The sequence below is a fragment of the Parus major genome, chromosome Z (genome assembly GCF_001522545.3).
Source record: "Parus major isolate Abel chromosome Z, Parus_major1.1, whole genome shotgun sequence".
In the NCBI taxonomy this organism is placed as follows: domain Eukaryota; kingdom Metazoa; phylum Chordata; class Aves; order Passeriformes; family Paridae; genus Parus; species Parus major.
In genome coordinates, this window is record NC_031799.1 from 51,179,422 (window position 1) to 51,204,442 (window position 25,021).

The window sequence follows — 25,021 nt, forward strand, 5'->3', positions numbered from 1 at the left end:
GTCTCTGTAAAGCATAACAAGAAGCTCAGCTTTTTTCACAGAGGATGGCACATCTGTCTCTCTAAATAATTTCCAGCCTCTCCAGCTCTCCCTTACACAGGAACAGCTGCTCATGAACTCTCTCACAGGACCAGAGCAGAAGGAGACTGAATCAGAACGAAGTAGTGCAGTTGGTACTGCTATACCAAACCTTGCAATCTATTCCATTGAGAAAGGGAATTGGGCATGGAATGTGTGAGAATGAATGCCATATAAGAAACTGAAAAATTAAGGCATGGTTTCCCAGTATGAATAGTTTAGTTATTTTTTGTCAATCAGCAACAGAAAATGCTATCAACTTTTAATCCCTACTGTAGACAAAGGTGTTCTTACTTAGCTATTAACTATTAACTTGAAGGACAGCTCTGTAAATGCTGGATAACATAAATGGAATCTGCCCAGACCTGAAAAAAGCACTCTCCGTTGGTTGCAGCAATTGAAAACTCTTTTTGGCTGTAATTCCTCTTTGCTTCTAACTATGAAATCTGCTGTTGCGCTTTAAACCCAAAAAGACCCTAATTACATGTCACAGAGAGAACATCTAAAATTATAAGAGCAGTAGGCATAAGAATATTAGCAATTCAGAAATTTAAAAATTAAAAAAATGTGTAGCATCTACTTAAAGTGGTAAAACACAAAACATAACTTAAAAAAAAAATCACAAAACTGAGTAAAAACTAAAACTCCTGCTTTTTTATTTCACCAATTAACAGAATGCTAACATATAACAAAGCAACTTCTGAAGAGGAGTGGAAATATTCCAAGCCACTTGATTCTTTCTTACAGAAGAAAAAAATGTATTAACTGGGAGTGTGTCATAGGAAATTGGTTAATTATACTTTATTAAGTGACTCTAACCAGATGTTACACCCCAACCAATTAACCAGACAATGATTTAATGGCTTTACTCAGCTGTAATTATAGAACAGAGATTAACAAAATTGCACTTAGCACAGGAAGGTCCTTCCTTAAATTAGTTTCACGTGCCATTAAAGCAAGTAGCTTTTGAGCAAACTGCAGTTTTATAGATTGGTATATTATTTGCAATTACTGCTAATTGCTATGAGCAATGATTGCAATATCTCTGGAACACATCAGCTGCTGACACTACTTGAATGTGGCAACTTCATGGCTAGCAAGTGTACATGTTACTGATGTATTATTACTTGTAAGTGACTGACAGAAGTGTTTACTTTTATAATTGGAAATACAATAGGCAGTTTATCTTGCATAAAGATAGGTCTTTGTTTTTGTTCATAATAGGCCAGTTTATATGTGCAAAGGTATCTAAAGTAGCAGTTAATCCTCAAAACAGTTTTAGTTGGATCAGGGGATTATTAATGTAATCAAGTACAATACAAGCACTCACTATCAGCCACGCATGCAGCTGGAATAGCTGAAAGCCTCTGACCAACACATGGGATGCATGATAACCTGCTTGTCAGGGAGGGTTCTCCTTTACACACCATATCATCTGGAAAAATGCAGGACAATAAACATCTCACTTCCAGTGACAAACACACTTAAACTGCCCATGCTGTAGAACATATGTGACATGCAGATACCCGACACATGCTGGTTTTGAAAGAAGAACATGTTTTTTCTTTGCTGACTTCCGGAAATAATCCATCAGAGAAGAGAGACACTTTCAGTCTCTAGGAATGATGATGCAATCCCTGCTTGTGCCACATCTACTGTAGTAGATAAATGTACAGCTTCACAGGCTACAGCAGCAGGTGGGGGATGTGCTGAGCTGTGGAGACAAGAGCTGAAGACAGAAAAAATCTGGTTAAAAAAAAATAAATCTTACAAATGATTCAAGACTTAAGCATAGACCTGACAGGGAACTTGTATCACTCATACTGATAAGACACATGACAGTGTTTCTGAAGTTTTTTGAAGACACACAGTGCTGGTCATCACAGCACGTGAGATGGGAAGGAAGCATTCCCATAGGTCACCAGATGATTACCTGACCAGTGTCAACCTTGGCATCAATAACACTGATGCCCAGTGTAGGTCTTCAAAAATCCTGAGTTCTTGTACTGTCATACATGTGAATAGGCATCACATACAAAAGAAAGCAAAGAACTAAGAGGAATGGAGTAAGGTGTATGAATGATGAGCCACTTTAATAAGAGCAACTATAGGTTAATGCATTTTTAAAAATATAAAATATTTAAAAATATATAAATAATAAAAATATTAAATGCAAATATAAATATAAAATATAAATATTTAAAAATATAATTATTAAAATAATATAAAATCTAAGGACATCAGGAGTCAAGACTTCACTTTGTGAATCCAGTGCCAGACTTTTACTCATTGAGGAACAATTGGAACTGCTGTCAGCGACCACACTAGCAGGAATTCACACCCAGACCCATTGTGGAAACATAATTCCTGAGACAGCAGACATGTGGCAAGCTGGTGAGCACTTGAATACAGTGGCTCTTTGTGACAGAAGCTTACAGGGACCCCAAGAAATAATCCAAGACCATTCACCTGACACCATGGCAGGATCAGCCATACCCATGTCATTACTGACTAGTTTGTTTAACCTCCTCTTGCAGACCACCCAGAAGCTGCATTCACAGCAATCTGTTCCCATGCCTCTCTCTCCTACAGTTCAGAAGCACACGGATATACTGCCCATGGATGGTACATGTTGATCTTTATACAGTAGCATTTTGTACATTTGCATATCATGCTTCTTGGCAGTATCTTCTCTGCCAGGCTAAGCAACCTGCCACTAGAATGCCCTATTCTCAGTTAGATGAAACAGATACCAGATCTCTCTCATCAAATTCCACTCTCTTTTTCTCCTACTAGGCCACGTCCACCTTGTCTACCAGTGTCTAAAGCAGGACCATGGTTTTACAACCGGAGAAGGCAGAAGGCTGACTTCATATTGGTTTTTTTTTTCAAATCACATTCTTATTCAGAAATGCATTAAACTGATTGTTAATTATAACTAAAAGAACATTTGTTATTTAAAATATTATAGATGCTTCTTTGTGACTATTGTGAAGGGTCTTATTACAACTGACATCTGCAATTTCCCTTTTCTACCTGCTGATGGACTGGGACAGTTTTAATTTCTGTCAAGGATTCTGTCCGATATTCCTTAGAACAGGAGAATGGATTCAATAATTTCTCTGTACATGGCATTTGAGGGCCTAAAAGATACTTGTTGACTTATTAAGTCCTTGTCCACTACAATACACCACTGTCAAATATACTCAATCAGCTCTCTAAAGATTTCTTCTTCTCTTGCTCCTTTTAAAAGAAGGCTGAAGTAGAAGTTCAGGGTCTGTCTTCTCTGCACTGTCTCTCACAAGCAGCTCATACTCATACATGATTCTTCCAGTACTGTCTCATACCTCAAATCATTCTCCTATAACTATGATCCTAATTAATTTGACACAGTTTGAAGAGTACTAATAACCCTCTGCCACATTTTTGCCAGAGAAACTGAAATAACTGAGAAGCCTTTCACACCATGACAGCCCAGGGAACCTGTTCCTCCTGCAGTAAGCCCTCTGTCAGGAGTCAGCTACTTTCGAAATCCAGACAGTAAAAGCCCCTTCCTCAAATATCAAAGCTGACTCTGAAAATGTTTTAAAAATCCCCAAAAACAACCAAGACTGCAAGTTTACCACTGCATGCTACTGCCAAAGGAATCCTGAGATTTGTTTATTTAATTATTTAAAGAAAAAAAGGAGACTATGGAACATTTAATTTAGAATTTTGATTGCAAGATTTTGATTTGAAATTTAGACAACCACAAAAAATCTAAATAAACCTCCTTTCTTCAGCCCTATGTTCAACTAGCTCCTTCTGTTTCAGGATGCCAAACAAGCAGCTTAACCAATCAATGCTATATTTCATAGCCCCCAAGTTGGAAGCTCCTGACCCTTCAAGGGGTATAATATATATATTCTAATATATATATTCAAATATATCAGAAGACTATTCTTGCAGATATGCATATTGAAATAACAGTAGAGATATGGCTTTTAGAGAAGAGGTTTTACACGTATGTAGGCATTTACAATTACATAACTTGCATATTTGTTTTACCTTTGAAAGGAAGACAGTTATGAAGTTACTGACCCTGCTTGAGTCAAGGATCATGAAACATAAATCATTAAATCTCTTAAAAAATTTAAATATGTTTTTATCATGGCCTTTAGGTAAAGTTCAACCATTACTGAAAAACAATTCTTTTCAGACCTTTTGAATAAATTTGGGAAGAAAAAAATTAGCTCTGTACATAAGCAAAGTGCATCAACATTTTGACAGCATATAAATTTCATGTACTTAATTCCCATTAAATCAGAACACTCCTGTAATAAAGTCCTGGTTCTATTCACTTAAATCCTTCCTTTATTAAGGTAACCCCTATACATTTCAGATGTATTGCCAGTAATTGCAAAGATAGAGAGGACATCAGTTCAAGCAATGGACAGTATTAGTAGCCACTGACAGCACCCTTGATTACAGTTTTTAACCACCAAGATGCCTAAGCCAAGCACATTGTCAAGAAAAACTATCTGTAAAGAAAAACACATGAAAGAGGACTGCAAAACCGGAGGCAGCAACACCACATACCGTGCCACGGAGAATGACAGGAACAATATAAGGCAGACAGCAGCCACTGACCCTAATCCAACAGCAGTCATGTATTGCAGACTGGGTGATAAATCTGAAAGAAAGTATCAAACACTTAAAACAAACAAACCTAACAGTGCAGCTTCAGTCTGCTCATAACTGAAGAATAGTAACAAAACCCAGGTGCTGGACTTATGGCTCAGTTAATGAGAGTAATGGAGCTGACTATCTAGCAGTTACCATCCAGTTGAGGAAGAAAGATTAATTAGAGTATTAAAAAAATATTATTAAGCTCAATTTTGATACACTTGTCCTTATAATACTGTAACACCAGTTTCCATCAGCAAATTACACATCTCTAGAGAAGATATCAGCCCTCCATAAAAATTACAGAATTGTCTTCCCTCCATTTTCTAGAGTGTGTATTAAAAGCCCTAGAACTTCATTTTTACTTACTTGTGACAAAAGAAAGTGTGCTTTTAATACAGTTTCCTACCATTTGTTTCTGACAATGATGTATCACACAATGTCTAGTAGATGACACCTGAAACAGGGTCATTTGGTTTGGATTTAATGTACAGATCTGCCTTCCACACAAGCTGAATTAAGAAATAATTTTCAAAGGATTCAGCAAACCAAAAATACTCTCAGCCTCTCCAGCTGCAGAAGTATATTGGGGAAAAAGACACCTTGACTATAAGTCCATTCAGTATAAAGTCAAATGGATTTACAACAAAAAGCCAAAGGCCTGACCTGTCCTATTCTCATCTTCCTAAGCCCGTTGTTTTAGCCTCAAAACCAAAATCCACCTATTTGTAAGACAGCCTTTGATGATGTGCTACATTTTGATAAATGACAAATTCAGAAAAGGACAATCTTCTATCTTTTCAGAGTTATTCTACAGCTATTGCCTAAACAGTCCTAGCAATGGAACCATCAAACCTAAGAAATCCTTGATTTTATAAGAATCTTCGCAAGGAAGAACTGCCTACGCTAAGTGTGATGGTAAATTAACTAGGTCATAAGAGTAATTAAAGAAAGAGTAACTGAAGAAAATCCAGAAATAAACAGAGTTGTCAACAGATCAGTTTTAGTGATAATCAGATATGGAGGAGGTGCACCTCAAGCACTCCATGCACCACAATTTGACATCATTCCAAAGTACTGTCTCACTTTCCAGCATTACTGCCTTTCCTAATTCAAATTTGTGAGACTTTCATCTCAAAAGCAGATTTTAGGGCTCATAGGAGACTCCATTAGTGCTGCTTTCTTTGTCTGGGGTCGCAAATATTAGCTTTTTGCTGAGACATTAAGTCGGTGAAGAGTAGTTTCAACTATGGTGGAAAGGAGGGAAATATAACCTCTAGTGGATTCAAAACTCCTCTGAGGTAAACTCATTAACTAGAAACACTTTAAAGTCAAAAAGCGAATAAAAATAAAACCACACTGAGAAATTTACTGGGTTTTAAAGTTATGTCATTTATATACTTAAGAAACTGTACTTACCAGTATACAAATTAGCCATATTTTTAATTTTTACACAGTATCTTCTGTTTAAGACTGTAAAAAGATGTAATTCTCCACAGACTATCTGAACATTCTAAAATAAAAAGTATGGCTTCTAAAAGCAAAAACATATTGTGGGGATGTTGTGTTGGTGGTTTTTGTTGTTTGCTTGTATGTTTTTGTTTTTATATTTTTATTTTTAATTACTGTTGTTGTTCTTTGATTGATTTTTTAAAAATCTTTAAGCCAATATAGAACTATCTTAAAAATAAGCTTCCAAAATTTCACATCTTCTGTGATGTGATGATGATTCAAATCCTTTGTGCACAAAAATTGCTGTAAAGATTTGGATGTGATGCACAGAAAAAGCAACATTGAAAACCAGGAAAAATAGGAGAGTCTATTTTAGAATGGATTGCTGAATCCATTGGAATGGAGTAGTGAAGAGTAAGGAAAATTTTCTGTCTCTAATGTTTTCAATCCTTGAAGTTAACAGATCATGAATGGCAAAAAAAGAAGCACCCACAGCAATTATTAGTTTATGCTGCCAAGCAAAGCTGTGACAGACTTTTCTATTGAAGGAAAAACTGACTTACTTTTAATTTGTGCCCAAACAGCACAGGACTGTGTTCTCACCTAAAAAAGAAAACATAAAAATCACTGTTTCTCATGAGAAAAATTTATTATTACTAACACCCTCTGAAAGATCAGCCATTGACAAAAATTCTATTGGGAATGGAGTTTGTTATTCCCTAGGTAGCAGCCGCTATATTGTCTTAAAAGATAATAAATTATAAAAATAAGATCAGACATAGACCTTTGATGAAAGCCTGGCTCCAGTTTTTAGCTCATTTTTCTTCACTTCTTTTTACAACCTTCCATCCATGGAAGGATCTTTGATGTTGCTTTGATAAGAATCCAGCATTTATGAAATGCTAAAATAAGGCTGAATATGCTGTGTTAACTCTCTTCTATGTAGAACATGTACATTAAAATAGATGGTATGTTTTACAGATACTAGATGTAGAATTTTCTTCAGTTATGATAACATGCTTGGGAATTTTTAATAACTTTATAGAATACTTACAGTTAGAGAAATATTTATCAAGGGTCTGCTTTTGCACACTTGTTAAACAGGTTTGATTTTTTTACAGTAAGCTTTGGTCTCTGTAGAGAATTTCCGCCTGGCTCTTCATAGCCATAAATACACAGAAAGTTCTATTTTAGGTTCTACTATCTATTGTGTAATTAGTGTGAAGTGTATTTTTGTAGTGCTTCCTGCTAAATGACTTTCACAGACTTTCACATAATACATACACAATACATGCATTTTTCATATTGTAGCATATGTTGCTGTGAATAATAGTATGTTTGAGAAAGAAGGTTATGTTTTGAAGCATTTGGATAAAAGGATGAAGGCATTTGTGTGATTAATCTCACTTCTGTGTATGTGCATGCTGAATTGTGGAATCTCAATGATTCTTAAACCCATTATTTATAAAGAATTTTCTGGTTAATGAAAAAAACAAAGGACTGACAAGGAAAATTTTCTTAGAAGAGGGAAGATAAATAAAAAGGGGAAAAAAATCAAATGCCAGATTCTGGGGCACTGGTGTGAGTGCCATCATTTTGAAATAGCTACCCTCAAGACACACTCTAGTGTGCAGAAAATCAGACATCTCCTGCCTATGAGTGAAGTTACAGAGGTCTCAGAGAAATAAAAATAAATGGAAAGTAAGAACCTCATAGCAGACACCCTTTTCAAGACATCCAAATATGAACAATGGAAAAATGAACACGATAATATGTTCATTTTATATTCAGTAATAATGTTAATAAAAATCAAAACCAAGGCATGATTTTGCAGCATGATACAAATGTACCATTTTTAGTATGAAAGGAGCCAGAAGGGACCCTTAAGGATGCCAGAATATAATAGGGAATAATGAGAACGTTAGTTAGAAACCTTTTACATCTATTTCTAATTTGTCTGTATTCAAATGGAAATGTGCTAATAAGAAAAGATACTTCAGAAATGCTGATTTCACAGGTATTAAGAATTGAGGGCAAATAATTTTTTTTAAAAGAAGACTGAGCTCTTGAATCCAAGTGCATTTACTTATCTGTGGTAGTACACACATTACGTAAGCGCATTTTTAGAAAGACTCAAAACCCAACAACCTGCTATTCATAATTCCGATTTCTTTTAGCTTTCTAATACCAGCAATTGCACAAAACAAAAGGGCATGACAGCTGATGATAAACCAACACTTTTGAACCAGCAGTCCAAGTTCCATTTCAAAGAATCAGAGCTGCAAAAACCAAAACAATTTGGCATTTGCAATCCCAGTAATGATTCATAACTGTTGCATGTAACCTTGTGTACTTCATCAACCAACAAATGCCATACAGGAAAGTGTACACTAAGGAGCTGATGCATTTTAAATGGTAGCACGCAAGACTGACCTCTGCAAATAACTGTAATGTTAATCCATCAACTCAGTGGCCTAGAAAATACGTCTGCGAATGTCAGCAGTGAAAGATCAGGAAATAATCCATAAGAGAGAGAAAGAATAATGCTTTTAATGTAAGTTAGAAGCAGCTTAATAAACAGCAGGAAAAGTCTGCAAGAATCTACTTTGTGCAGCAAAAACCTCCACAAAATAAGTTAAAATACCCCAGGTATTAGAAAATACTGAGGGTAAAGACCTAGGGAAACAAATGCAAAAAAACCCATGATAAATAAACTAAGCTCAAAGATGTATTTAGCAGCACTTAAAGAGGTCAAACTTGTATACATTTGACTGATCAACAATCCTGTTCCATAGAGCACATTTTGCTATAAAATACACTTTATTGTTCAAATTCCAGGGTATTTTGGATGTCAATGTTCATAATAGTATTTATGAAATAAAATGTCTTCTAATGTAATTTTCCTACTTTTCCCCTCACACAAGTAATTAAAAATTTATGACAAACAACAGTCTTGTATCAGGATCAGAAACCACTTCAACTCTGCTACAGAAATCTCTCTGACTATTATTAAATAGTACTGCACTATTACTGCACTATAGATTAGCAGATACCAGAATCCTCTTATTACATACACTTGTTTTATTTCACTCACTTTGAACTGAGGCAGTTACAGGTAAAAAGTAAATTCTTTGCTCTGCAAGTAGATTTTGACAGTAATACACTACCATGAAAACAGTACTTCAGAATATGCATAAATGAGGATGTTATTCACTATTTCTTAACAGAAACTGCTTTAACTTACTGAGATTTTTGTGTAGGCTCTCAAAATTGGAGACAATTATTTATAAGTGACTCATGGATCAGTTTTTGCATGCCTCCTTGCTTTGTAAAAGTCCTAAAAACTCTATGCTGATGGCAAGGTGAGGTTTAGGTGTTTCTTTATTAGAGGTTGCTTAGATCAGTTTTTGCATTTGACATTCAGGAACTGTACTGCACACAAAGACTTATCCCCTGTCCCATAGGAGAAAAATTTTCTGCTGCTGAGACTTATAAAAAATTTTAAAACAGCTGACTCCTGAGATAAAGACAACTGGAAAACTAGATGATATGTACATTTTAGAAACTTCGTTTCTAATGAAAAATATAAACTTACTTTAAAATGATAAAAAATTAATGATAATAATTTACTTTTTTTTTTTTTTTCATAAGGCTTTCTCTATGGAGCTGGAGCTGACACTGCCTTTTGGAAGGTAACAACATGTAATATTTTTTTTTTCCCTTGTCATTTGGAGAATTGGGATATTTAGTTATAAAATATTTAATTAAAAATTAAATTGGGTGAACTCATCATTGCTAAGGAGTGATTTTCAAATTCTCATGCTAATCTCTTTTAGTAAATTCTAATTCAATACAGACACCTTCAATTACTGAGAACAGGGATGGGCATTCATTTTTAATTATTTTCCATTGTTTGACTTTTGGCATTCAGAGTTGCTTCAACATTACAATGACATAAGTACCATTAAGGAATTACAAGATATATTTAAAGGGCTTCAGATTTAATCTAATTCTGTCAACTAGGAGATCCTTAAAGTGTCATAAAAATTCAATACCCCTCTAACATTTCAATCTTTTCCCCCAGCAACATTACATTCAAGAGGTGTAAAGAAGAGGTTTGAAAACATCCATTACCTTATTCCACTCACTTATTATTTTCAAAAAAACACAATACTCTTCTCCCAGCTTTAAAGGAGCATTATAAAACTTCCCATAATAATGTCTGTCTCCAAGAACAATTGACATATTATCAGCAACATCCTTCGCCCGAAATTCAGCTGCCACATATCCTTTAATGTCAGTGGTGTTACTAAAGAAAGTTGTAGCAGCAAAGGAGTCACAAATAAAAGTGCTTTGCAAATCCAGAGGAAGCACAATCACTTGATAAAGACTAGAGTGAAACAAAAAAAAAGGAAATATTAGCCCTCATTTCAATGAAATAAGCATCAGATATTCATTAACCCATACTGGTTTTTGTTATTTGTAGCCTCTTAACTGTTTTTTATTAACAACGTTCAATATGAACACTTCTTATACTAAAATATTTCTGTGTGTTCCATTTCATTTTTAATCAAAAGCACTGAATGCACAGCTTAGAGCTGGGTCTTTTCATCACATATATGTTATTGCTACATGATTATTTATGCTCAGAAGAACATAAAACTGAGATACTTCAGACTATGTTCTCTTCCTCCTCCTCACACTGAAGTTCACCTATGAGATAATATATCATTTTCTCTAAAAATTACTTGTAAGTTCAGAGAAACAAGACTTTTTCTATTTAAAGGAGGAGAGGACAGGTACCATTTAAAAAAATAAATCAAATATTTGGTCTTCATACCTCTCAAAACAATGTTTAGTCTATCATATTCAACCACAGGAAGACTATTCATGAAGGTTGATACACCAGCCACTCTACGAGATGTTACTAGCTTTCAAGTATTTTCTACTTCAGTGTTGAGTTAACCTTGTTCAGTACTTGTGTTAACCTCTCCCTTCTGTCACCAATAGCACTCAGTAAGGGGTAAATCCTTTTACTCTAGAAACACATTTTGATAGAAATGCACTGCTACAAAAACATTACTTCAGAATATGCATAAATGATGTTATTCAATGTTTCCTCTGGAGGGAAAAATGTATTGTCTGCATGTTCATTGGAAAAGAACAATCACATCAGTAGAGGTGTGTTTGGATTCATCAATAAAAATCTACTGTGGATACTAACCTCACTGTGGATAAAGGGAAAAGAAAAATAAAATCAAACCTCAAAGCCAGTGGTGAAAACTCACAATTATCCAAACTAGGATTTTGTTCCAGAAAACAGCAAAAAGCCTGAAGCTAAATATTACTCTGCTAAGGGGGAAAAGACTGGGAGGCACATCTTAAGTTTTTTCCCATTGCTAAAAAACATAATTTTGCCACCGAAAACAGTTCTAATCTACATAACATGAATCTGCAGAATGTTGTTTGAAAGGGTGAAGAGCACAAAGACAAACCTGATTGGCCCATTTTGATCTTCTGCTTTCCGGAGTCTGAGCAAAGGTGCAGAACCTTTAACTGCAACAAATTCTACCTCTGGGAAAGGGGGATCTGAAAAGTAAACAAACACCAGTGGTTCAGAAAAGTTTTAGAACTATTTCAGGCATCAGTTCCTAACTACTATTCAGTTCCTTTTTCAATTGCTAGCTACTGTTTCTGCCAAAACATCCTTAATTGAGCCTTCAACCCCAAACAGCTGAAGCCTGCAGACAGCATAAATTCGTCAAGAAAAACACAGAGCAAATATGATTATGATGGTCTGGAAGCCCCTGTACTTCTGCTAGCTGGAAAAAAGAGAGATGCCCATAAATGGTTGTTGTCTACAGAGAAAAGAGCCATGAAAGCTTTGCTGGAGGAAGCAGTATTATTTACTAGACTAACTGAAATGGTCAGGGAGAAGAAAAATATGAAACTGTGCACAGATCCCACTGCAAGAAATACAATGGTATGAATAGAGGAGAATTTAGTAGTGCCAAAAGTACTTCCAAAAAGGCAACTTTCTTAGATACTACTCATAGTCAGGTAGCAATATTCAGGCCCTTAAATTTGATTTCAGTATGGATACAGAACTCTGTTTTAGTGAGAATTTGCATCAAGGCCAACACTGAACAAATAGTTCTTCCTCTCATTTCAATGGCAGTGATGACAGCTGTATACTGATATGGAAATTACCACTACCAGCCTGGAAGCAAGAATGAAAATAGCTTCAGTGTGCACAATCAAAAGGGCAGAGTGTGAAGTGTAGACACTATCTAGCCCAGAAGTCTGAAAGAACTTAAACAGGTAAATACAGCTACAGCTAGGCTTTTTGTGGTCAAAAAGTGCTGCTGAGCTGACTGAAGAGCAACAAATACAGTGCTTATGTACAGAAAACCAGGGCTTCAGAGCTAGGAAAAAATATCAGTATTATGAAGAGAAACAAATGAAAACTAATGTATATTTCACAAAGTTAAGTGACATCAGGCAAAATTTTTCTAAGATGCATGGATTTTTCAAAGAGCTGGTATACAAATAGCTGCACCTATCTTTTGAAGTATAGAAAATCATTAGTTTTGCAGGAGAAAATTAAGTTGTTAGAAAAACTGTCAAGAGGGTAAGTAACTGCTAAAAAGGGAGTTAAAAATATACATAATGTTGAAATTCAAAGTACTGGAGTGCAGGAGAGTTATTAGACGTTAGTATTATTAGCATTTTGTTAACAATCATAGTATAAAATTTGTACGTACAGATGATTTTTGCTGCTCAATGTTAGAAATACAGAGACTTTACACAAGGAGAATTTAACCACTCTAACAGCTATTGGTTTTCAAAACTGGGATTAAATTCAACAGTATAAAACACAAGGTGATACACCTGGGCTTCTAATAAGAATTTATGCTAAAGAGTCTAATTTCCTTATAGTAGTAGGAATGACATATTAGTATGTCTCAGAATGAGTGCTAGGCAACAAAATGACAACAGAATGAAAAAATCCAAAAGGTTGCTCTAAAAGCATAAGAAACAGGCTTACATGATACTAGAATAGTACCACCCAAGGTACACAAGGCTCATGTGTGACCATTTCATGGTACCTGAAGCTCCCATCATCAGTATGACAGCGCTATGTGAAACCAGTTCACAGGATACAAGGATGAGATGGATAAAAAAATCCTCTTATATGAGGGAAACAAAATCTCAGGTTTGTAATATATGAAGAGTATACCTCCTCTTTAAACAGAGATGAAACTTGAGGGGATACAACTTTAGCATGGTATGCCAAAAATAATTCTAACAGGCCATACAAGCATCCCTAGCAAGAAAAACCTTTACCCCTTGACAAAAATCATCCTCAGGAGAACCTCCTGAAAGCTTACCTGCCCAAACAAATTCCTTTGGTAGCTCCCTTTACCAGGGTATCTTCAAAATCAGGCTATGGGTGAACTACCAGTGAAGAAACCTGCTATAAATGTTTAGGATTGAAATGAGAGTAAGATTGATACAGTGGTCTACAGCTTCCTCCCCAGGGAAAGCAGAGTGCCAGGCACTGATCTCTCTGATGACCAGTGACAGAACCAAAGGGAATGGTCTGGATTTGTGTCAGGGGTTGTTTTGTTGGCTATCAAGAGAAGGTTCTTCACCCAGGTGGTGGCTGGGCAACTGGAACAGGCTCCCCAGGGAAGTGGTCACTGCACTAGCCTGACAAGAGTTCAAGAAGGATTTGGAAATGCTCTCAGGCACATGGTGTCACTCTTGGGGATGTCCTGTGCAGAGGCAGGAGTTGAACTCTGATGATCCACATGAGTCCCATCTCAGCATATTCTATGATTCTCTGAAAGCCACAGCTCTAGAATTACTTGCTTCCCTCTCGTAGAGACAGGGCAGAAAAGCTTTTCTGAGAGTTTCCTGAGTTAATGAAACATACTGCATGGCTGCCTGCAAGAACAGGGAATGCTCTTTGCTCCCAGTCTTTTCAATACATCTGCAGCTGCAGATACTGTAAAAGGTACATGCAGAATTTCTATATGAACAAAGTAAAGGAAAATAATAATATTTGACAGCAAATCTTTAGGTCCTTTGCACATTGCAATCTTAAGCAAACATTATGTAAGAGACAAAAAATTATCTCTTAATTTCAGTGGTTCCTTAGCAGAGACACTGTCAATAGGCAGAGGGACAGGAAAATATATCTCTCAGGGTGGTTTTATCTGGTATACTTTTTTTATCTTCCTTTTCTTTAGCATTCAGTATCACCACAAGACAATATTATTAATGTCTATTCAGAATTTTTTAATTTTCAAGAAAAACTTGGGAACTTCTTCTCTAATGGCAGCCAGAATGTGCATTGCATGCAATGGTTTTGCATTGTTTTTATAGATAAACAGCACAAGAGGAAACAAATGTGGACTCAGATGACAAGAAGATGCTTACTAAGCTCATAACAACAGATTTTTCTATTTTCTATAATTTGACAGGAAAATACAAATCATGAAAATAAATAGGCATCCAGACCTGACAGCCCTAGCAAGTGGATAGAGAGAGAAAAATTTGAAAAAAAAACATTGACAGAGTCTTTTGCTGTGTTTAGTTTCTGGTAAAAAAAAATACTAGTTATTAAAAAGATCAAGCACACAGAAGACAATCTACCTGTTTTAATAAAAAGAGTGAACAATTTGTAGCAATGTGAAGGAGTAATAATAGTAATAATAATAATAATAATAATAATAATAATAATGAAAGGAGTAGTTTAATTTTTGCTTTGGTGATCAAAAAAAAAAACTCAGAAGGAGTTATTCCATATGCAGTATTTTCCCACTGTGACTTTTTTAATAAAAGAGGGAAGGGAAAGGGGAATACTACAGAGAAGTAAGGGCCTGCACTAGGTGAGTTGTGTGAAGAAATCAAGATCCTCCAGTCTGTTCCAGTGCTATTAGCACCTTGTCTTTCTTAAAGAATTGATTTTTTTAAGTCCTCACCAACAGAATAGATTAACATATCTGTAGAAACATCAGGAAAACAGAGAAGAGCACGGCAAAAAAGGAAAGTATATCCAGAGATTACCCCACTCTAAGCACTTCCTTGTCATAGCAGTCTTATGTTAGTAACATTCGAACATTTCATATAAAGGCTAATTTTCTACAATAAGAATCCATCTATCGATTTTCTCTTTGAACATGAAGGTAAGCTACAGGAAAGAAAATACATGCCAGGAAGTGCCAAGAATCGTCACACACCTCAATGCTGGAGCTAAAGCCTGTTTGGTGTTACATTGTAAGGGCAATAACAAAGCTTTAAAAGTAATAATGGTATTGAACAGCAAAGTCCAAAATCACATGGCAACCCTTCACCGAGCTTGACAGCTCAAAGTCAAATCAAAGATTCCTTTTAAGGTTGGGTTTTAAATAAAACACACTTTAGTGAAACAAGAGCATTTGCATGATCTTAATTTCCTGCAAACAAGGGATTTCCTTCATGTGATTTAGGTCAAAGTCACAAGGTGTTTATTAAGGTGCTTGAGTTATAAGATATCAATATAACCTGTTATATCTATATAACCCAATATCAATATAACTTAAATTATAATCTTCCATACCTATAAGCCTGATATAAATGACTTCCTATACAACGTAATAGCTATTATATGGTTAACTAGCTGCTTAATCAAAAAAGAGGAAAATACTCAGCAGGAGGATAGCTTCAGAGATTGATAACTATAGTACTAATGAGAAATTGGCAAACGTAAAGCCAATTAGCCACAAAATAAAGAATTTAGGCCACTTAGGACCAGACAGAACAACGAACAGCATAACTGTGCGTGCTCCAAAGAGAAAGGTGAAAAGTTCAGATGTGAGGAAAACCTTGGAAGCCTTCATCAAAGACCCCTGATGACCCACCCCTGATGAAGTGGGGAGGCACAAGTGCAGTGCAAAAGAACTGTCTAATAACCATGAGATCTATGTAAATATATGTAAATATACTATGTAAATTAGTTCCAGCACATATATGATGATGTTATAGTGATATAAAAACACTAAGCAATACTTACTGTATACATATAAATACACACACACACACACATATATATATATATAGATATACCACAGCACTTGACGAAGGTGGGTAAGTTAGGTGGAAACATCCCGCTCACCACCAGCCCTGCAAACAACAAATCCCTGCTCGATAGACATCAGTCTATGGGGATTTATTTCCAGCCTATCTTTTGGGCATCACATGGTTATTTGAGGGCTTTATGCCCAAAAGGTTTTTGCTGAATTTTAAAACAAGGAAATAAAAAATACTGCTGTAAAAGTAAAGCTAAAATAAGGTAGAGATATTAATACACTAAAAAACATTGTTTACTGTTTGTACTACTGTTTGAAAAGTAATTAACCTTACTGTACAAGTACCTTACTGTTCTAGTACAGAGTGAGAAGAGATTTTTCAGTTAGAGAGGAACATTATGTGAAGAGAGGGAAGGAAGGAGAATAAATAAATCAAGACCGCATGCACAGAAAAGTTCATTTAGATCTTCTTTAAAGACTGGTCATTTCTGGAAATCCGACTCATGTGATTCTCTGCTGACTGCAGCCTTTGTTTCCCTGCTCTGTGGCTGAATGTCACAGCATCCTGTTCGTCATGATTAAGGTGTGAGCTCAGCGAGGCCGGCAGTGCGGATGAAGCCGCCGGCCAGGCCCGGCTCTGCCTGCACCGTGGCCCGGGCCTGCTGCGGGCCCGGCTCCGGGGCCTCGGGAGCCTGAGCTCTGCTGCGCAAACGAGCCTTTCTGGCAGGGCCAGCGCTGCCCAGGGCCAGCGGGTCTTTGAAGTGAAACGGCCCTAGGCGAGGAAAGAAAGATAAAAGCGGGGAGATGCGCTCTAGGGCACCTCGGCTGGGACCTCTCGGTCTCCTCTGTGCCAGCAAGTGACCTGCCACCCTGCCCTCACCCTGCGAGCGCCATTCGCAGCCACGCGACGCGCAGGGAGGCGGCTCGGGCCCGTCGGGTGATTTCTGTGTCGGAGCAGGGCCTGAAGGGCCCCGGTTCCAGCTGCAGAGCTCCTCTGGGTCAGGAACTCCAGCTTTAAACTCGCCTGCGTCTTGCTGCTTCTCGTACCGATCGTGCCTAGGTTGCCTTACGGTCGCCGGCCTCTGCTGCGCCGTGTGTAGGGGAGCCAGGGTGATCCCCATCTCCTGGCTCATCCCCACCTGAACATTTCTGTGGTTTGTCATCTGCTCCGGTTCTTCCTGCGGCACCTTTCCCTTGTGATGTCTGGGAACAGAATGAGGTGTGCCGAGTGCTCGCATCTGCTGTTCTGTGGGGGAGGCGTTCGGGGTCTGGCAGCAGAATGGCAGCTCCCTGCTGTTGGCTCAGGGTGTTTGGGTTAGGGGCCTGCCTGGTCCTTCCACAAGAGGGAACCTGGTATGACTGACAGCCTCCTAACCTCAGTGAAAGTGGTCTGGGACCCTGCAAACAGCCACCACTACTCCCACCTCGCTTCCTAAGCTGAGGACAGGACCTTGCCTAGATAAGCAGAGGCTGGGTAAGCAGAGGGGTGCAGCGCCGTGCTGGACTCTTAGGGTGAGCACCCAGTTTTACAGTGCCAGCCACTTCTTACATCCCCTGCCTGTGCTCAGCATTCTGCAGCTCTCCCTTCCTCCTGGACCTTGACCAAGTGCAGCGGTCCTTTGCACAACTTGGAGCTGCTCAAATTGGACGTATGGCACAGGAGACCGGCATATGTTCATATGCACCAAAATGAAGGCACTTCACAGTACCTTGCCATGGGAGAGGAGGAAGATTTGGTCAGGGAAAACTCAGCAAGGTGCTTGTGGTGCTTTCCACTAGAAGGCCTGACAGAAGACACCATGTTTTCTCTTGCTTGTTTCTCTTCTGTGACCAATCCACCCAAAGCAAACAGTATGGAAAACAGAGTTTATTCCTCTTGCAAAGCACTGGCTGTAAAGCATAGACTGTGCCACTGATACCAATTGCTTTGTAAAAAGAATAAGAGAAATTATCTGATTGTTCATGAGTTCACAGATACTTTGAAAAATTCTTACTATGGAGGAGGTCAGAAAAATGATAGTGAAGTGATGTTCATATGAATTTAATTATCACACGTTTAAATAGTCTCTGCACAAAAATACAAAGTGCATGCTTATGTATGAAATTGTTTACATGATTGGCAACTAAGTTCCCCCTACATTTAAAAAAATAAGTAACCATGCTCATGTTTTCATCACTTCTCTTTCCCCATTAGATAAATCAGAAACTTCCTTCTTGTCAATTCTCACACTCTGATACTGCACGCTTTACTATGGTTTCTCTGGAGGTACATCATATGCTCTCAGAGTAAGAGCTGTCAGATCACCACACCTCCAAGTCTTTCACTTCCTCGCTGGAAAGTAGATTTTGGGGTTTTCCCTCCCTTTCCAGACCTTAAAGAACTGCCTTTATGAAAGAATGAAATCTTTTCCATCCTACAAGAGATCAGAACAATAGTCTATCTGTTATGTATGTGTGTAAATCCATAGGCAGAAGAACAAATTAGACATCACGATCTGATCTGTAATGCCATACATTTTCCACACATCAAGGCAAAGGAGCAGAATTATAGAAGATTATACTTAATATGTGATGGAATGCATTCTTCTTATTCAAGTCACTTTCTAGACTCTGCTACTTTCTCACTCACATGATCATATGAAGACAGAGATGAGACACACACAAGTACATGGCCTGCAGGTGGATACTGGGCTAAACCAAAAAGAACAGCAGCTGAGAAATATAGGAAGTACTACAATTTTCTGAGGAACACAGACTCAAGGTCAAGCCTACTCAAACCCCCTGGAAAGTACATGTACAAATATATAAGAAATTGCAGCATGTGTGAATAGTATGCCTTGAGCAAACTCAAAATACAGCTTGATTCTATGCAGAAAATCAAGAGGATGAAAAGCAATGAGAAATCATAATCAAACCTAAAATGAATTATTTTAAAAGAAGGACAGGTAATCAGTAACTCTGGCACTAAAGATCTATTTCTAGTGTCCAGAAACACTTCTGTCCTACTATGTCTTAGGTCCTAGTGGTCTACTCTAAACAAAAACAAAAAGCTAACCAGACTCTGTAAACACATAGGCACGCATGAACTCCCCAAACACCAGAGTCTTCATAAAGAATTTACCCAAAGCAAAGCTCAAAAACAGATTCAAATATCAATCGAATTTTAATGTGGCTAAACTGAAAGAATTATTCAGAACATAAGCAATGAAAGTAAAAGAGACCTAGCTCCTTATTTATTATCCTGTTTTTCAAACACTTGTAAGAAATGGTTACAGAGTTCAATCATCTTAAATTCATATGTAAAAATAGGTAGTGAAATTAAGAGCAATGCCTCCCCTGAGCATGCCTTAATAAAGGAAAATGAACAGAACCATGTGTAAGTAGTATAATCACAAGTATGCCCACAAGACACTCCTTTCATTCTTTGGAAAGGGACATGGGATTCCCTGCTTAAATCACAATCTAAATCACAATCTTTCTACCATCTTTTTACAGCTACAATAAAATCACTGCCTAATAATTTCTGATAATTGACTCAGTTTCCTATATCCAGTAGGTAAGTGGTGAGAGTTTCTTTAAAATAAGTTAAGACAACATAAAGACTGTGCAAGATACCTGTTACAATGATCCATGAAGCATTTTCTAGACTGTATTTACCATCCACAAGATGACCGGAAAAACCAGCTTTGTTGGAACAATTGTATGGAACTGAACTATTTTTTTAGAAGGGACTATTTTTTTTGCCAGGGAGGAAAGCAAGCTTTTAGGTTCAAGTTCTTGGCTTTTTATTTTTAGAAATAAAATGGATGTTACCTATTCTTATTTGGCATGGATATGGGCATAGGTATAGATATTCAGGATATAGAAGTAACTTTCATAACATGTATTCATAAATTTTGTTTTCTTGAAAAAAATACCCAAACAAACTGCTAGCATTTACATACTTGCTATATTCTGCAACAGTCTAAAAATTTACACAATCACTATCCTTGTCAGGAAATTAGGTTTGTAAGGCAGTGATCATCCAATTGTCTGGGACATGTCTATTCACAATATTTGAAACTCCACAGTTAAGATTTTCCAGACTTTCAAAATGTAGAAAGCTTGTAAATTTCTAGGAGACACAACATCTGCATTTGCCCCCAGCTGTGGGAACAGACCAACTGATCATGTACCTCTTAAAGGATGGCCTATCAAACCCTAAACAACCCATGAGAACATAATCAGTAAAACACTTTTGTAAGTCTCAGTTTCCCTAGAGCTTCTGTGTTAAGGCGTATCTTGCATTTTTACAATACCATTTATCTAGAAAACCACCAGAGCTAATATAGCCACTTTTCAGAATTAATTTGGCAGATAAATTGAGATAATTCCATCCACCACCGAAAATACATATATGATTACAAAATAACTGGACAAATTAAGATGAAAATTATACACCTACTCTTAAATTACAGCTTTTTATATAAATTAAGCTGCTTGCATATACAATATAGCTTGCTTGTAATACAATTCCAAGACATAAGACACAGAAGTCTAATCAGCACAGCTTATTATTATGAATTATTTCACCTGTATCCTTTCCATCTTAGATGAGATGACAACACAATTAATCTTATTTAAATTCCATTATTTGGCAAGTTTTACAGGAAGATCATAATTGACTTTTTAATTTTCTGTATTTTCTGCAAAAACTTAAAAAATACATACTTCATATTTTTTTCAGTGGAAGTCAAAAAATAAGTGTTTGCACATCAAGTTTTAGATCAAGACTCCTCATATGACAGAGTAACACCTATATTTTATCGCTTATTGAATAAGATAACTACCACTAGGGACTTGTGTAGTAAAATCTTCTTTCAAAATGGAAATGACCTAACTTTTATGCCAAGACCTTTCCTGGGGCTATGCATGTGCATTAAGCACTAACTCAGCAGAGAGGAAAATATGCCAGCTGTCAAGACACAAATACCATTTCACACAGCACCTACTGCAAAGCATTCTCTAGAGCTCTGCTGAGTAAGTGACCTGATGCAATCCTGCAGAATTGAGGAAATACCACAGGATGACAGAGTAAAGAGCTTTTCCTTTTCTCTGAGTATGTATTCAAAAATGACCTCTATCAACAAAATTCTGAAGTATTTTAGTAACTTTTTTATAAAGACACGTATATTCATGAATGCTTGGGCACTACTTTTGAGTATTGACCATAGGAAACTTGTGAAAAAGAATTTCCAAATCATTACTGTAATTTCATTAAAAAAAAAAAAAGAGAAACAAACAGGTCGTTGTATATCTTAAACAGAACCTTTAAGAAAAAAGAGATGTTTTGCCTTTCAGCTTAAAACCATCAGATTTACTACTGAAAATACAGCAATACTATCAATTTCAAAACACAAATTTCAAACTCTTCTTAAGCAGTCAGAAGAGAATTGATTCCATCTAGTGGCTGAACACAGTTACAGACACTCAGAGAGTTTTCATGTTTTTTACCTATTGTAATTCATGGAAGAGTGATCCCATCATCAAACACTGCACTGCACTTCACCTAATACAGAGGGTGTGACAGTACAAGGATGGTGAAAACTGTTCTAAGCAAAACAAGACCCATAAGATGTTTTCCATCATGGCATTTTAGTGACATACATCTTGCTAAATTGTGAAGCCAAGGCTCTTCCTTCAGAAGCTAATTTGCTCAAATGTCTTTTATGTTTTGTACTCTGCCAATTAGAGGCAAAAGTATCTGTATGAGGTAATTGCAGATACTTTTGATTCTTGCAGACTTTAGTGATAATCTGTTTCTGTTGTCACAAATACCCATACCATACAAAGTGCAGTTGAGCTAATAACTCTACTATGGAGGAAACTTTTTCTTAAAAAGTGACTAAGCCTCTAACAGGGCAGGGAATTTAACTCAGCTGTCCTTGACATCAGTCTTGCATCCAACCCACCGAACTATCTTTTCCCTGATGTCCCAAAATGACACATTAAGACTCTGCACCTCAATTTCCCTCCCCCTTCTGCCTCTGAACTCTACAAAATCCATGAAAACAAATAACAGACAATTCTGAGCATGGAAAGACTACTTTGACAGCCCACCACAAAACACTGGGATCAACAGTGCATGCTCAGTTGAGTCTCTTACACCCACTAGGTGCTTTTGTAAGTATATAAAATAAATGGCAAGACCCACCTGTAATTTGTGTTGTCATAGAAACAAGCAGCGAAAAATTCAAAGCTACCATGGAAATATTAATAGAGTAATTGGTGCCTGGTTGCAAATCTAAACAAACTTCAGGAGCTTGCTTGTGTGTGGAAAGTTCAAAGGTCATTTCATGATGGAAGTTCTTCTGATACCAACGCTGGCCTTGCACATGAAACTGTAACCAAACACAGCACGAAAATCGAAATGTTATAATACATTACTTGCATTCAGCCATCTCATACTCTTAATCAGAAGAAACAGAAGGAGAGAGCACTGCATAGGAAGTGTCAAAACAGTTGGCATTGATAGTTAGTCAAATTCCAGTGCTTCCAAAATTTGATCTATCTTGATCAGATCTGCTATTTTCGTTGTTCTTTCACTTCTCCTCCTAGTCTATCTTCTTTGTTATTAATTTTCCCTAGGCCGTATTTCCCACTAACATACCGGCTTCCAGTAACAGTTCACTTTCAATGAAGTATACCCTCCTGGTGAATTATAAAAGTAAGCTCACGTGAACACATCACCCTGAGGATTGAGACAAAATCGAGTTATTTTTACCCATGTTCAAAATGCCAGCTTCACTCTTGAATCTGCCTACAGACACCTATATTTCCATATTTCCAAGGAAATTTACAGACTCGTGGGTTCTTTTTTTTTTGTTTCAATAGGATTTTGTGTTTTATTGTTAATGACTGAAATAATCATGAAGTAACTAAATTAAAGCCTCTCCTGATAAAATGATTTCTCTGTTAATGAAAACTAAAATGCTTACTGGATATTAATTGTGCATTAATTTTCCTCTAAATAGATCCTATGCTTTCAGATAATCTCTTAGTGCCTCCTGGCAGAGGGAAACTTGAGACAACAGCAGGTGGTCAAGAGTCCTGGCAGAAGTAGTTCATGTAGAAATTCCCTGCTGGGATAAGGGCAGACTGAAGGCATACCACAAGGCAAAGAGAACTGACTCAGTGGAACTGGAATAGAGTTGTGTGAGTTGTTTGCCTGAACATGGCAAAATTGAAAGTACAGATAAGGAGAGCAAATTAAGAGTTAAGTATGGGAAAAATAAGCAAGAAATGGGACTACAAGAGAGCATGGTCTTTCTTTGGCCACTATGCAATATAATTCTTTGGGGTTTTTTGAGACGTTTTATTATAATGAGGAACACTGCTAGCAGTAGGTGTTTGAAAAATGGGGTCTTTGATTGATAATAACCGCTTTCTAGATTCAAAATGTAGATTTTCACTTACTGAGTATCTGTCTTCCACACCAGTTCCCCTGACATTTCTCCTCCATTTCAAGCAGGTATCATTAAAAATTAATACATTATTGAAAGCTTCCTTTACTGTAGAGACAATTTAAAAAGAGATCAACTTATATTTAAAAATTTTACCTCCTTCAACTTAATTGAATATGAGTAGCTGAGAATAAAATTTTTTGAAAAGTCATAAATTTCATTCTCTTCTGAGACAGAGGGGTAGGTTGCCATTTCTTTTTCAATGAACAAACAAGATAAGTAAAACATGATCATTTTCCAGATAAATCAGATTTTGGAAAAACCCAAGCATGCTATTTCAGGAAATCCAATACACAATTTACTTTTCCAGACCTAGAAGGTTATAATGACAGAAATATCAAGGGTACAGGCCTCCTGATATAAATGAAATTGTCACAGAACAATTTGACATAGTTGATGCCCTTTAGGAAAAAGCATGTGAGCAAAAGCATTTTTGTGGATTCCAAAAGCAATTATTTCTCAAGGTCTGTCTCACCAGAATTAGTATGTCATAGGCTAAGCCTAAAGTCTCCATGACTAAAATACTTCAGAAATCCACTGTTAGAACATGACTTCTGTAAAATTACTGGTAACTGCCAGAGCCCTGTTAATCACTGGCAAACATAGGAGCATTGTCTGTAATGCTCATACCACTTAGATCAGTGTCACATAGACAAGCAACAGGGAATTCTCCTACAGGCAGAGAACCATATTTCATGGCAAAAATGGAAAACAGTAGGCACTGTACCATGGACCAAAATTCTGTGCTAATCCTGCCTCAGCCAGAAGGCAAGTCCTGAAAATAGCAAATTTGCCAAAGCCTTCTGAAGGGCACTTACTGCCACTGCTCTCCTTGCTCATAGAGTCAATGGCCAAGTGAACAGAAAGAAAAACATCTTGCAGAAAAAGAGGATGCTGACTGTGGCTACATGTACGTAGTCAGCATAAAGAATTATGAACTCTAGGAAACAGCCCCTTTTCCTGTTAGACTTAAATCAGTGAACTCTGCAGTACAGTATGTTCTTTTATAAGCACACAGGATACAAAACACAACCTACCCTTTGTTTGAATTGCTACTGTAACAGAGACGGTGATGTTTGTGGAAGAAATGGTCGTTATATTCACCATGTAGTTACTTCCAGAATTCAGATCTAAACACACCTTTGGATTATCTTCACTTGTACTGATGTTAAATATCACATCTTCTGAGAACATCTTCTCATCCAATCTTTGGCCCAATATATGAAACTATTGAAACAAAGACAACAG

The 25,021-nt window shown here is 36.9% G+C and overlaps 1 protein-coding gene across 9 annotated transcripts in view; it reads right to left on the reverse strand.

Moving 5' to 3' along the window:
- Window positions 1-710: 710 nt before the first annotated feature.
- Window positions 711-25,021, reverse strand: part of SUSD1 (sushi domain containing 1) — a 41,843-nt gene continuing 17,532 nt past the window's right edge. For 5 of the 9 annotated variants that reach the window (XM_015652503.3, XM_033520676.1, XM_015652502.3 and 2 more), the window contains 8 exons: window positions 24,811-25,000; window positions 23,727-23,821; window positions 22,465-22,651; window positions 11,691-11,784; window positions 10,330-10,585; window positions 6,759-6,798; window positions 4,657-4,750; window positions 711-1,807 (listed from right to left, as the gene is read on the reverse strand). In XM_015652503.3, the coding sequence (XP_015507989.1) occupies window positions 1,669-1,807; window positions 4,657-4,750; window positions 6,759-6,798; window positions 10,330-10,585; window positions 11,691-11,784; window positions 22,465-22,651; window positions 23,727-23,821; window positions 24,811-25,000 (1,095 nt within the window). In that variant the 3' untranslated portion in view covers window positions 711-1,668. Of the gene's footprint in view, window positions 1,808-4,656; window positions 4,751-6,758; window positions 6,799-8,628; window positions 8,683-10,329; window positions 10,586-11,690; window positions 11,785-22,464; window positions 22,652-23,726; window positions 23,822-24,810; window positions 25,001-25,021 lie in introns of those variants that run through there. The other 4 variants (XR_004500565.1, XR_001525366.3, XM_015652504.3 and 1 more) reach the window with 4 other exon arrangements.